Below are 15450 nucleotides of genomic sequence, written 5' to 3' on the forward strand. Positions count from 1 at the left end.
AGTATTGTGATATAACTTTTGTGTAATAATTTATAATCTACAAAGCTCTTTTTTATTTATTAGCTATTTGATTCTCCCAGAACATGTTGGGTATTTTTATATCTATTTTAAAAATTAAAAAATGGAGGTTCAAAGAGGTTATGAGACTTTTTCAAGATCGTTCAGATTTTAAATGGTGCGTCCAAAAATTCTGACATTAGCAATCTTATTATTTCTACTATCCCATGCTGAATATGCCTCTCCTCCAAGAAAAGATGGGATATTAATACTATCATGCTTACTTCACTGGTTTATGATAAAGTTAAATTATTAATCTCCAAGGACTTTGACAATTTTATTGGTTTTTATTTTTATTATTGTTGCTGCTTCTACTAAATAAGGGAGGTTAAAAAACATGTGTTTTTATTCATTCATGTTTACAAACTGAAAGGCATTGCTATGTAAATTTAAGTTTCTATGTATTTGTAGAATTAACCAAGTAAGCATAACCAAACTTAACCAAGTCAGATTTTATTTACATTTATTCTGAGGTGTTTTTGTGTGTTTGTTTATTTTGCTAAGATGATACCTGCAGGATTGCCTGAGCTCAGTGGTATCCAAGACCTGAAATATGTGTACAATACTCTTCGTCCACAAGACACAGACCTGGAAGCAACAAGTCATTTTACCAAGTAAGGTTAGCTGAGAATGTATGAGTGTGCATTTATGCGTGTGTACAGACACGTTTCGCATTTGAGATGATTTCTGGGTGTACAGTCATTTGTGTGAGGCTGTCATTTCTAGAACGAACTTGTGTCTTCCTTCCCCAGGGGGAAAAAAGAAACAATGTGATGGTCTAGCACAAGGCCTTAGCCAGTGATTCCGTTGCATGCTATTGTTTGCGAACCAGCCTCTTCATCTAACACATTGCTCAATAAGAGGTCACTGAAAAGAGCAAGGGCTGACATAAATAAATTGTTTGTTCTACTTGAACTATGTCCAGAAAAACAATTTGGGAAAAGAGATTTATGATGAGTTATGGACTCACTACTTTTCATCTCTAAAACAATACAGTGATGTGTCATTGCTTGAACAGAGTAATTACTGTGCTACAACTTACAAATAGTCCCTCCTGTCATTTAAAAAAAAAAAAAAAGAAGAAGGAAAAAAGCTACATACTGGATGAAAAAAGTTCTTTCAGTCCCTGGCCAAAGGAAAAATGTAAATATGCTTTATTTGTGAGCCAGCGTTCGATCCCTCCACATCCTCCTATTTCATCTGACACACTTCAGATCTGTAAAGAGCAGAATTTTAGATATGGGTGGTTGTGCCTAAATTGACTCATCTCTCGCATTCAAGAGGACATGAACTATAATAATATAGAAAGTAGACATGAAGCCAGTAACCTCCTGGGAGTGAGATAACATATCACTTCCTGCATATCACTGCCAGACTAATTTTCTCACTTTCAGATGTCATGTAGTATGTTCTGTTAATTAAACTTCTTTCTACAACTAAATGGTAAAGAACTTGTTTTCCATTGCAGACTTAAAAGGTATCTAGACATCTAAATTAGGGTATGTCATTTCTGTGTTCAATAATAGTCTTTGACTTGCCATTTCCTACCTCTTACTTTTGAGGACATTATAATCTGATTGTCTTTATGAAGGTTTATCCACCCCACCTCTATTATTCCCAAATGAATCCTTTTCTGGATAGATCACTTTTTCAATAAACATTAATTTCTACTTTGTCTATTTAACTCACCTTCATAACCTCATCAGAAATGCTCCTAAAAAATCATAAAATTACTTGAAGAGAGGGGGAAGTCTGATCTAACTTTCAGTTTTACCCATCCCTTGAGACTCTGGACAGCTAGAAACTCATCCACGAAATCTTCTCAGATTATGCTAGTATTGACTAGTCTTTTCTTCTATAATTCTACAGAAGATGTACTTTCTCATGCTGTACTTCATTTATTACTGAATTATATACTGCCTGGTATACAACCTTAATTAATATACTTCTCAGTTATGTGAATTTCTCCCCAGTAAAACAAGGGACGTATTCCCACTACTCCACTTTCAAAAATATCTGAATGTGAAACAAGCTCTGTTCCTCTTAAAATATATTAAACAGTTTAATTTAACACAAAATACAATTCAAACACCAAACATTCCATATACAAAAGGCATATAATAACCTTTAATATATTGCTTCTTATGCACCAGGCCTTGTTCTAAAGTGCTTTGATATGGTAACTTATTTAATCATCTTAACAAGTCTGTGAGGTAATATCATTCTTATTTACATTTTTAGATTAGGAAATTGAGACCTCAGAGAAGTTTAATGATTTGCCAAAGGATAGAGCCCACAAGAGACAGTGCCACAACTTGAATCCAGGGAGTCATACTTCAGAGTGTGGGGACTTCAACTCTACCCTGTGTGCTCAAAACCACCTCTCCCACGTGCGGGCTCTGGGAGATGTGTCCCTTCATAATTCAGACCGTAGTTTTCAAAAGGTTCATCACGCTGGCTGCAGTTCCACAAAGGCAGCTCCTACACCTTTTCTCAGGCACTAGCCCTGATTTCCTGAACATCCCAAGCCTTAGTGGGGGACAGAAGACCCTTCCCAGAACTATTACCTCTGTGCCACTACCAGGTGTCCCTGGGGTGTTGGATTCAGGATCTACTATAATTGCTGGCCTAGGAGACCCCCGTGGGATAATTTTACTAGTGAGTCCAAGGCAGTCACCTTTCATCCTTTTCCTATTTCGGCCATATTACCAGATGCCATGACACTCTCTGCATTTTTCCCTCAGAGAAACCTCCCGTGAGACTCACTCTCCCCTTAACTTTCAAAAGCCTAAGTAGCATATTTTATCTTAAAATCTCATTTACATACCTTTATTTTTATATGTAATTTAATTTGTCTTGAGTATGTCTTTTCAACTCATCTCTAAGTTCCTTGGTCAGCATATGCAGATCAAGTGTTGAGAACCTTTTCTGTCACACATTCCACATAGTACCACGAAGAACCTGCTATTGAGGTTCAAGGAAGCTCAACGATTGTGACCATGATTTTTATCACTTATAAAAGTCACTTAAGATCTCTCCCTTATTTACATGTTTTAAATTTTTAAACAAATTATACACTATTTCTTTTGTTAGTACTTAAATGATGTATGGAGTGAATTTATAAAAGTAGCTTGGTTCGTTAAAAATAATAATGGAGATTTACATGATATGATTCAAATAAATGTTAAAAATTATATGCACTTGTTGACTTTTCTGTGTAAATAATAGCATCTTAAACTGCATTGTCTCACATCACATGGATTTCTAAACTTAAGGAGAAACTTGAAGTGTAGACATCAGCGTACATAATTTACCAAAAAAGAAACCAAGGTCTGCAATGAATTTAGCTGTGGTCTTGGCGCTTCAATGAGCATAATTAACTATATATACTTATGAGAGTCTCTGTATATGTAAACTCCTTGTCCTCTTGGTTCTGATAGGCTAACAGTATTTCATGCCACTGTTTATTCTGGTATCACTAAGACACAGTTAAAACTCAGACAAGAAAATGTACCCTCCCACCACCACCAGCAAGCTCACAGATCTGGGTGGTGAATGAGGACCAAGCCACCTCAGACAGAGCATGTGTGACCACCTGAAGTCCTGGCTTAGTCCTGACTAAGGTATTAGCATTAAAAGGCTGCCCCTCTTGATTCTGTTTGAGGCTTGAGAGAAAGAAATGGTTTTTGCTGCCGCTCCAAGGGTGTACTCTACTTATGAACAATACAGGATCCTACCTCATTCCTGAGTATTCACACCTGGGTTAAGAACTGATTATGAGTTTCAGAAGATGCGGTACTCTGTCTCATTAAAAATGATATCACAACTAATGGCATGTTGAGGAAAATGAATATAACATTGGTTCAGTGGCCACAAAGGTTTTTCACTTAACTGCCGACTCCTCTCTCTGCTTCCCTTACTTTTTTATACTTCCCTTTTGGCTGAGTGCTGTTGAATGGAATCAAGAAAGTATCATGACTCAGTCTCTGCAAATTGATACGCTCATGTAATATCTCTGCTGGGCCCACTGCTAGGCAACAAAGGCAACCATCCATTAAAATGCTGTCCAAACGGGTTATTTCAGAATTTTCAATCACTCTCAAACCTCGGCTTAGCTGTCCTTAGAAACAGATAACCTATTTCACAGCCCAGACTGGGATGATTAAGCATACACTTCCCTGAATACCTCCCCTCCTACCTACAGATCGTGCTTTTCACTTCATCCATTTCCTCCTCCAAAAGATGTGAGAGGAAATTTTCCATGTATTCCCAGTATTCCATTTGGCCTGACACACAGAATTTTTGGTTTAGTAAGTGCAGGATCTTTTGGTCTTTTGCTGAAATTGAAGGTAGCTTGAAGCAAAACAAAACTCCTAACCTCAAAAAGTGAATAGTTTGCATAAGTGAGGTGTTTTGGTAGCAAGAACCAGGTATTGTATCTGGTATACTTGGGGAAAAGGGATATACATGGACTCAAACTATAACCAAACAACCCCTAGAAACAAATAGGGTCTGGCTAGTTTCTAATGGAAACAAAGACCTTCTACTCTGCTTGTCTCTGCCTAGCATTTTCTACTCTCTTTGTCCATTGGCCAGTATTCTCTAGTATAAACTCCAGAGAGAGGTAGTCTCATTGACTTAACTAGTTGCCTTTGTCCCTATTGGACAACGTTCTTCATAAAAAGCCACTGTGGATTCTGTTGCCCATCCTTACTCCTATCATGGGCTACCGCTTCACAAAAAACAACCTAGAGCATCTTCTCTAAACTGTGAGCTTCAGAGAGAACAGTCTTAGTTATGAAGGGACATTGGGCAGAGCAGGCACAATGGCTGTCCCCACAAGTCCAACTATGAAGCCACTGGAAATGTCGATGACACCCAGCGAAAGTGTTCCAGGACTCCACACCACGAACACTGGAGCCAGAGCAGCTGAACCACCTAGGGTGCGTAGACATGATGCCAGAAATTCTTCTCATTACTCTCCATTTATTTCTTGTTGGTTACAGGCTGAGACAAGACTCTGTATGCTCAAATGTCTCAAAGCACAGTTCAATGGCTTTCTATCTAGTTCCTCTTTATAACTGAGAAAGGGAGTGTGGGACAGGGATGCAGATCCCTAGGTTCTTTTATTATTAAATTTTCTTGATGCTTTGTTAGTACTTTGCACTTTGTATCTCATGGATAGTTGTAATTCCACAAATAAGTGTCAAAGTTTCCCTTTGCCTTAGCTTAACCATTGATACTTACAAAAATAAATACTCACGAGAAAGACAAAAAAGAAGAAAAAAAAACACCAGAAACTAGAGGAATTAGCAATCATGATGTTCAACTTTTCCTAAATTAAGAAAGCAGACTCAAAGGAAAATGCAAAGTGAAATTTCTCCTTTCATTGTGAATGTCTCCCATTTTTAAAATTTAATTTTAAGAACTCATCTGAACAAATTGACTTTATAAAGCATTTTTTTTTAAAAAAACTGCAGGTATAACAGCTTTTATATTGTGTACTTTCTAAACTGCATGACACAGTCACACTCACTGTGATGTTTGATAGCTTAGTTGCTGTTCCAAATTTCTGCAATAGGAGAGTCACTGTTTTTGAATCATATAAGTTATACTGAGAATTTGCCGAATTTGCCTAAATATCAAGTCAGAATACACCTTAGCTATTAGCTTTAAAAAAATATATTTTGAACTCTTTGAGAGACTATCAGTCTAAAGGTTAAAGGCATTTCAAAAGTTTAATGTATCCACCAAGGAGTACCAGAAAGCATTAGTTAAAAAAGATGAATAGTCCAGATGGCGCTGTTTCACGACAGCTGTTATCTCCACAACAGCTATGTGCATCAGTCAATCCTCACTGGTACTCCTGACCCTGTGCATTGCATGAGATGCTATATTCCAGGAATTTAGCAAGCAACTGGACTAAAAGAGTTTACAATTTTTAAATATACAATTTTGTTTTTTAAAAAGATTTTTATTACCTTAATTATAGCACCATTTATCATTGTTGATTTTTCTATATTACTGCATGTTAAGATTTATTTTCTTGCTTTGCATAAAATTTCATTTTATTTATCTTTTAGATTTCATTTCAATATCATTAATGAAATAAGCTGGCTTTGGGAGGGGTGAATAGAAACCTGGGAAATCATGTCACTGGCATATTACTTATACATAATAAGACCAGTCCATCAACCTTTCGTTAGTTCCTTTATTCTATTTGCTGTGATTTGGCCAATTTTTGTAAGAAGTCTCCATTAAAAAAAAAAAAAATGTAAGAATTATTTATTCATAGTCAAGGCCATGGAGCCTGGAATTCTTGTTTGTATGCAGAGTTAGTTACCTGTGATGACATTTACATAAGACTTGCTGACCTTGTAGATGAATTCTGAAGACTTGAAACTTCAACTGGGAAAACAGCAAAGTTTGGGGTTTTTTTGGGTTTTTTGTTTTTCTTGTTGTTGTTGTTGTTTTCCAAGTTCTAAACTCTGAAGCAGCAGAAAAGAAAAAAGAAAAAACTGAAAGAAAGAAGAAGCTCTAAAGTTGTCTCTTGCTCTAATCCCTATCTAATATCTCTTTTGTAAGATTTCAAGAGAGTTTACCACTGTTTAGTTTTCAGAAAACCATAATCTGTACATTTGTTTTCCCTTGTATCCCTCTATGTGTAGTTTGCTACTTTGGGGCTTTGTTTATTCACGTATTTCTTAACTGGTAGTAATCTTTCTGAAATAATATTTGCATAATATTATTCTGTTTGCAATGACTTTTCATGTGGTACCTCATTTGATCCTATCAATAATCCCAGGGGATGGCATAGTTTAGTCATAAATTCTGTTTCATAGATAAAACAGCTGAGTCTCCTGAAGGCTAAATGACTTTCTTGAGATCACAGGCAGAACTAATAAGTGAGTTCAAAATAGAACAAAATTGATTTCTTTCAGTTTTGGTATAATGGGTGCTCTTCCCTGGACCCTCAGCAAACTCAGAAGGGGAAAAAAAATCCTACATATGAAACTCCTAATGCTCTGATAATCTCAGATAAATTTAGATATTTTTTACCTTTAGTGTCTTCAGATTGGTTGAGAGAACATGGGAAGAAAATATCTAAATGTTTCTCAAATTAGCATTCCATGCCATCAAAGCCACAAGGATTAACATGAGATATCCTTTTTTAGTATCTATTGTACTTCTTTTAACCTTTGTTAGAATATGAAAGTTAAATTTTTGTGTTCACATATGTGTAAATATACATTATGTACATGTGCAACTAAAAATCAATTATTCTCTTTTCTATGTCAGACAATCTTGAAATTTTTTTAAGTAAAACTTCATAGAGAGGAACTTTTTTTAAAAAATTGTGTACCCAGAATGCATTAGCAATGATTATTCATTAAGTTTATTTTGGAATGGTAAATTTTGGGTTAAAAAATATGGATTTGAGCACTTATTGGTTCAATGTTCAGTATAATATGGGGGAGGAAGAAACTTTCCTCTATCCTCAAGGTTCTTTCATCTGGTTTAATAATCAAATAAACATATGATAGATTAAAAAAGAAAATAACAAAATGTAATTACATACATATGTATGGAAACCCCACATATATGGAGCGTCAGAGACCACATATACAAGTTAGGTTCAGATACAAAAAGGGAAATTGAAGTATATGTCACATTTTGAGCTAAGGATGAGATAAACCACTTTGGGGCTTCAGAAGTTAGTTGCAGGGAGAGCACACGTTCAGTAATTATTAGTTTGCCATTCATATAGATAGGTAAAAAGGCATTTCTGGTTTTAACTCTTTTTGTGGGCTAGGCTCCTCATTTAAATTATTCTAGTTAAGGTGAGGGGCAGAATTTTCTTTTGAACCCACAAGGTCTCAGTTGCGTTTAGCTCATAATAATCCCGTACCACCGAAGTACATCTTGGAGTGGCTCCTTCTGAGCCCCTACAATAAATCTGTGACAAAATAGGAATTAACTTGATAGCATACTTTATAGGCTTAAGTATGAGGAAGTGCTGATCAGAGATTATAAATTCAATATTGAACTATTACTTTTCTTCATGGAATAAAATAAATTATGACAAAGTTGCAGTAATTTATTGTTCCCTCTGAATGGTTAAGAATGACTAACAGAGTTGGATACTCAGTAACTCCAATACAAAAAGAAAAAAAAATAATTTTTAAAAATTTTTTTTATTACACATGACAAATCCTTGTAATGAAAATGAAATTTGAGAGTTAGAGGAAGAAATTTGTTCTTGGGGAGTGAGTCTTTTCTATTTATATATGATTAAATTATAATGTCAATGGTAAAATAAGATACTTCTCGTGAAAATTCCTTCACAGAAAAAAATCTTTAGAGCAATATTTCCCTGATACTACTAAAGAAACTAACCAGTAAAACAGGTATTCCATCAAACTGCAAAGTGATACAAACAACTTTGGCAATAGAAATATGCTCTTGTTGAAATTTCCATCACATGTTGTCTGAGAACCTTCACTCAACCACCATTCTACAGCACTATAGGCATTTCTCTTCAATGGTTATTCTGACATGGCTCATGAAGCAATGAAAAATTTTGCCATTTGTGGTCACATATTAATATAAATATGAGTTTAAAAACTTTTCATCTGAGAAAAAAGAAATCTGCCTAGATGCTGAACCTGACATGGAAGATTAGAGCTCCAGGATTCAACGCAATTTTCTGAGACTGATAAACTCAATTACACATTTACACACACATGGCTAAAGAAACCTATTTGTAGCAGTGGTTTCTGATGATAAGCAATTTAAAATATTTACATCATATAAAAGGTGCATATGTTATGAAGTGGAATAGAATTTGTACACGTTTTTATGATAGGACCTAACGTTTAAGAATTTTTGTGCTTATTGTAGGCACCTTTGCACCTGGCTGCAAGAAGTAACATAATTTTTTTTCTGCCTGAACATTATTTCTATCTAAAAATCAAAGAATTATTGTCTAAGTGCCTTTGTTCTACCTTGGAATTCCACACTAAACCTATTGGTTTATTTCTTTCTAAAGACAAAGCTGAAAGACTATTCATTACAAATAATCCCCAATGAGAGCAAAGACTTTGGAATCAGAGAAACATGAGATGCAGTTTTCAGTTACTACTTTCTGTATGATGACCTCTGGTAGCATTTCACCTCTTTTGGTCTTTCTTTTCTATTCTTAAAATACTTTTACTGCTTTCCTCTAAGGAGGAAAAGATTAACATAAGGTATTTAATGCAGTGCCTGCCAAAGGGTATATACTCCCTGAGAGCAGACATCTGATTTCTCTCCTTCACCTCTACGAGCAAGCACATAGAACAGTGCCTAGCAGAGAGTTAGAAGCATTTATCCAGACTGCCTAGAGGTTTCCCCTAGGAAATTTAAGAACTGAACCTTCCAGTTACTGCTTTGGACCTGTACTATACAAATACTCCAAAGCATAATCCTGCTGATGCTGCAATTAAACAAAATAAAGAGCTGCCACCTGGATAAATCAGATCCTCACAGAGAACTAAAACCTACTGCTCACAGGGCACTGGTTGCAAAGTGAGTCATATTAAAGCACTATTTGTTTTCATATGTTAACCTGCTACCTGAGAGACGGGAAATGGATTTCGGTGAAAGTCTGCCTTAAAACGACAGGCTTATCATAAGTTTATCCTTCAACTCCAGTATTCTCACATCTTAACTACTGGGCAATATAAGAATAACACATGAATATAGTTGAGATTTTGTGAGTGTGAGTACATTAGAACTTAATATTTATGGTTCATATGCCTATCTTCGTGAGAAATGAGTACATGCTGTCATCCTAGAGCTTTCCACCCTAACACATAAAATATGTTCAGTAAATAGTTATTAAATGAAGGAATGAATGATAAGGTCTCCATAAGTCATGATTAGTAGTATAATTCTACTATTATTATTATCTTGATGTCTCTACCTACTGATGAGGAAATAACTAAATATTTTATACTGTACTATAAACCCATAAATTCAAAGACCATCTTTAGGAATAATGAACACTGTGGAAATGAAGTGATCAGATCATATTTCAACTTTTATAGCAAATTTTGGTCGAAATTGATGTATAATAATGGAAAAATTTGGAATTTATTCAAAAATGTCTAGTACCAGAACAAGATAAATGGGCTTGAAGTTTTATAAAATTGAGGGGAAAATTATTAAACAGTATTGAAATACATTGTTAACACTGAGGACATGGCAAATTAGTTATAAAGAGAGCATTACAACTGTGATAGAAGCTAAACCAGAAAAGTAGTGATTGTTCAGAGTCAACATCCAGTTCTCTTAGAAAAATTTAGTAAGCTCAGAATAAAAATAAACTTAGATAACCATCATACTTTTTAAAGTGAAAAACTACAAGCATGCCCATCATTGTCAGAAAAAAATAATGCCTTCTCTAGTGATAGTAAAGCTCTATATGTAAGCTTTATTACATTGTTATTTTCCAACTGAATAAGACAACAAATAAAATAATGCCAGAGAATTAACAACAACAAAAAATTGGAATAACAAGTGTTCAGTAAAGTAAGTTGTTATAAGATAAACATTCAAAACTCAGTACTGAAAAGATTAAAGGGGAAAAATTATATTCACCTCAATGGATACAGAAAATACAGTTAATAAAATTTAGAATCTCTCATTTTTAAAAACTCTCTAGAAATAGAAAGTAATGCCCTTAACCTACAACTAAAAACCTACAGAAAACATTACATGTAATGGTAAAACATTAAAAGTAGTTCTTTTGTAATCAGGAACAAACATTGCTAGCACCACTGGACATCTTAGCAGTGCAAAGGGTGACAAAAACTTCATCACTATTTGCAGGATACATGACTGTGTCCACCCAAATTTCAAAAGACTATACAGATATATTGTTAAAATTAATGAGTTAAAAATCTACTCATATATTACAAATATTAGTTAAAATAAAATTTAAGAAAAGATAGCATTTGCAATTTGCCATAAAATATATGCTCAACTTAAGAATAAATCCAACAAAAGATATACAAAACTTCCACAGAAAAAATATCTAAAATCATACAGTGATGTAAAATAAGACCTAAGTGAGAAATATACCATGTTCATTGGTTGTAGTCTTAATACTGTAGAAATGTTAATTCTCCCCAAATTGATTTTAAAGTTTCAATGCAATACCATTCAAAATCTTTATATATGTATTTTATGTAGAGATGAACCTGATAAGCTGATTCTAAAATATATTTGGGAGGTTAAAGGGCTTAGAATGGGGGGCGGGTGTCTGACGAAGAATAAGATAAAAGAACTTCTGGATTTCAATACTTACTATAAAGTTCTAGCTATTTAAGGAAATGTAGTATTAACACAAAGAAGCCATAGGCATGAGTGTACAGGAGGTGAGCAGGGCTATTGTAGACAGGACATTGTGGACATCACTCATTTATAAGGTTGCCAAGAGTCAGAGCCAATTCAACAGCAGTTAATACACAGTATTGACACAGAGATAGACGTATAGGAAGAATGAAGGAAACGTTCACATTTTACTTGATATTTTTCTGTGTTGCTTAAATTACATATTATACAAGTCAAGTTTTTTCATGACTCTGAATTTCTTCCATAAAACAGGAAGAGTAAATAGAGCTGTGAAACCCTCAAACTATGAACAACATTCTCAACAAAACTAGAAAACAAGGTATTCCCAAGAACCCTAAAATACAAGCAGGTAGGAGCAAACCATTAATTTACAAGACCTGCGTATTAGCATCTTATGAGAAGAAGCTAAGGAAGCAAAATGTAATTTGACTGACCTGAGAACAAGACTCCAAAGAGTATGTATTCACTGAAAAGCTGAGCAGGCCAACTTGAGAACAGCAGCTGCAGCTGGGAGGGATTTTCACACACTCCAATTCACAGGGAAGGGCAAGTGATCTGTGGCAAATCTGAAAAGATTAAAGAAGTTTATGAACTCTCAAAGGTAACGGGAGCTCCCTTCCAGGTAAGAATCCCACACTGAAGAGAAATCACCAGAAGTGTAATCCAAACTAAGAGGATAAAAGTCATAGGAGTAAAGGAAAACAAAAAATATAGAAAAAAATAGGGGTGAACAGAGAAGCAAAGGAGGAATATTTCAGAAAGTATGACATATTTTTTTATCACTGTGTGATGACCAAGAGAAAAGGGAGCTTCAGACACTTGAAAACCCTCTATTCCTTCCTGAAAGTTCAGGAATGCTAATTTTATATTAAAATGAGCCAGCAAAATGGATCATGTTTGAATGTTACACAAAATTATAATAGGAGAAACAGAAACAAGATGCAAAATAAAATCCCTGCAATAATAGTATACCAGAAAGACATTCCCACCAAAAGGCTAAACTGTATCCTTATATTTCAAATTAAGCTAAAAGAAATTAAGAAAATGACAAAGATATAAAGGAACTATAGCAATCACATTTTTAAAACCTCAGGAATGAGGTGATTGAATCCAAGAAAGAATTATCAATAAAAGAAAACATAATTTTAAAAACAATAAACTAGAAAGAACACACAGGTAAATACAACAACACAATACAATACCTCAAGAGAAAAAGAAGACTAAAAGAAGGAGGATTTTTTTAAATAAAAAAGAAAGTAAGGCAATGAAGATCTAGAATACATATAATGGGATTCCCTGAAAAAGAAAGTCAAAATAATATATTAAAATAGTATCAAAACTAAATAGTATATTTAGTGTTTTAATAAACAATAACATTGTAATTTAAGAAGTTCCCTGAAAAATCAAAAGATTTGAAATTACATATTAAAAGACACTGTATTACATATTCAGAAAAATTACCTAGAATAACCAACCTGAGTGCCATAAAGTGTGAGCCAAGAATGTGGTATCCAGCTAAAGTGACCTTCAAATACAATGACCACAAATTATTGTTCACATACAGAACTCAGATTATTTCCTTGAGCACTTCCTGAAGAATTTACTAGAATTAGCTTCAGATACCGTGTTTCCCCGAAAATAAGACCTAACCAGAAAATAAGCTCTAGCATGATTTTTCAGGATGACGTCTCCTGGATATAAACCCTAATGCATCTTTTGGAGCAAAAATTAATATAAGACCCAGTCTTATTTTTGGGGGAACATGGTAGTCACAATGACTGGAAAGATTTGGACCTAAGGACTGGTAGAGAGTTTAAGACACAATGATTGTTAAAAGGGAGGCTGTGTAGTATGTATAGAATAGATATCATATGATGTAGATACAATCACTGTATAAAAATAGAAGTGGACTAGGAAGCACATATGAAAAGTAGAATAAGCATACTGTTTGCTTTACAGTATTAACTGGGATAAAAAGGACAACACTGCAAATCAGATGCTGGAGAAGAGGATACAATAGGGATGAAGGGTATTATATAAAGATATTTGTTATGCCATTAGAATACAATTACAAACCTTCTTAAGTACAATTTTTTTTAAACTTTAAAAAGCAGACACACCAAAACAAACAAAGGCCATAGAGTAAAAATTATTTCATATAAAATAATTGTATATTAGGTATAGTATTATAGTATGCAACTTTTTTGTAAGACAGTTAAAGAGGAACACAAATACATACAAAAATAAAACTGAAAAAATAAAACCATGAAAGTTAAACCATAATTTTTTAAAATGTTTAAGTATAGGGAGAGGGAAGGAACGGCATAGAGAGTACAGGGCTAGATACTGGGCTTCTTGAAATCTACATATTATGTACAGTAAACTTCTGGAATTATGTAAATATTTTAAATAATTATAAACTAAAATTAAATTTTTAAAAATCATCCCTAAAAATAAAAAACGAATCAAAAAGAAGTCTAAATACAATATTCCAATAACAGTTTTATATTTCACTACAAGAGTTTACTCAATACTTGCTAACAATTAAGATGTGACCTGGAAGTTTACAAAAATAATGTTTAATAGCTGGGCTCCAAATAAACATCCATGGCTCTTGAATTCTTCCTCCACATCTAACAAACACAAGGAAACAAATCATAAATGAAATGAGTCGAGTCAGGGGAATGTAACTCATTATCTTTTCTTTTTCTTTTTTCTAGGAAAATAAAGGAAAGTCTGGAGTGTTTCCCTGTTAAATTGAATAACTTGATCCACACACTTGCACAAATGACAGCCATAAGCCCTGCCAAACCTACTTCACAAACATTTTCCCAGGAATCCTGCATGGCGAGCACAACCAGGTCAATTCAAAGAGCAACAATTTTAGGGTACAGCAAGAAGACTAATAATGTAAGTCTTAAGTCTGTCAGCTTGACTTAAATATCATTTAACTTCACCTCAGACTCCCCTTCACTATGTTACACATCCTCCCTTATACCGTGATTTTTGTTTTTACTATGCAAATGAAAAATTAGTTACAGCTTGAGCAGAAGCGCCCCTGTCACTAAGGAGGATCTTCTAAGGAGAAATCATAACAACCAAAGCTATTAGAAGAGAACCATCAAAGAGAACAGTCCTGCCTGGGGTATAAATCAAGAGCTAATTAAAGTGTCCACAAGAAAAGAACAGCAGAAATTAGGCAGTGTGTTCCCAGTACATAAGGTTATGATATCTTTATTTCCTGTGTTTACAGGTAATGTTGCCGTTACAAATTGCATCTCTTAGCTTTCATGATAATTGTGCAGAAAGATTCTTGCTTTGTTTAGTTTACATAAAATCAGATTTTAGAATGTATCACAGGTTGCTATTGCTGTCTTTTGATTTTTGCCTATTTATTTTCTGCAGCTGTATCTAATCCAGGTGATGCGCAGTAACAACGAAACAAGCCTGACAGAAAAATCATTTGATCAGTTTTCAAAACTTCACAGCCAACTTCAGAAGCAGTTTGCGTCCCTGCCTCTCCCAGAGTAAGGCACGCTCCTCCACAGTGCTTCCCTTAAGCACTTGTCCTTGAAAATAAGGAAAATTATGTTTATGGGATTTTCTATTTGTGGGGAACACAACATTCTGACTCCAATGCCATTGAACCTATCCCAGCAGAGAGTGTGTATTGCTCTCATATAAACAACCTTTTGTCTCGTAAAAGAGAACAAGGTTTGCAATTTCCTCTTTGCTTCCACCATTGATTTTGTAGACAGAAAAATTTAGAACCGATTTCATTTTCCATTGGTTATCAGGAAAATTGTTTTATTTGCCTGTTTTAAAATTTAATCTTTTTAGCTTTTTTCCATAATAATAATATTGGAATTGAAAATGCAGAACTAAATTGACTAGATCGACTCTTTCGACAAATAATTACAAAAAAAAGTTTTGATATATTTATTTGCTGCACCAAAGAAATTAAATTTCTTAATATCATTTAGTATATTAGTAACA

At 34.3% G+C, this 15450-nt stretch overlaps 1 protein-coding gene across 2 annotated transcripts in view; it reads left to right on the top strand.

The window, feature by feature from the left end:
• PIK3C2G (phosphatidylinositol-4-phosphate 3-kinase catalytic subunit type 2 gamma) overlaps window positions 1-15450 on the top strand; it is a 276739-nt gene that overhangs the window by 211519 nt on the left and 49770 nt on the right. For both annotated transcript variants that reach the window (XM_088798218.1, XM_088798212.1), the window contains exons 28-30: window positions 562-671; window positions 14175-14364; window positions 14860-14981. In XM_088798218.1, coding sequence (XP_088654344.1) covers window positions 562-671; window positions 14175-14364; window positions 14860-14981 — 422 coding nt within the window. The remainder of the gene's footprint in view (window positions 1-561; window positions 672-14174; window positions 14365-14859; window positions 14982-15450) is intronic.

The sequence above is a fragment of the Rhinolophus sinicus genome, chromosome 1, assembly GCF_057876585.1.
Source record: "Rhinolophus sinicus isolate RSI-liver-muscle chromosome 1, RSI-T2T, whole genome shotgun sequence".
Lineage (NCBI taxonomy): Eukaryota > Metazoa > Chordata > Mammalia > Chiroptera > Rhinolophidae > Rhinolophus > Rhinolophus sinicus.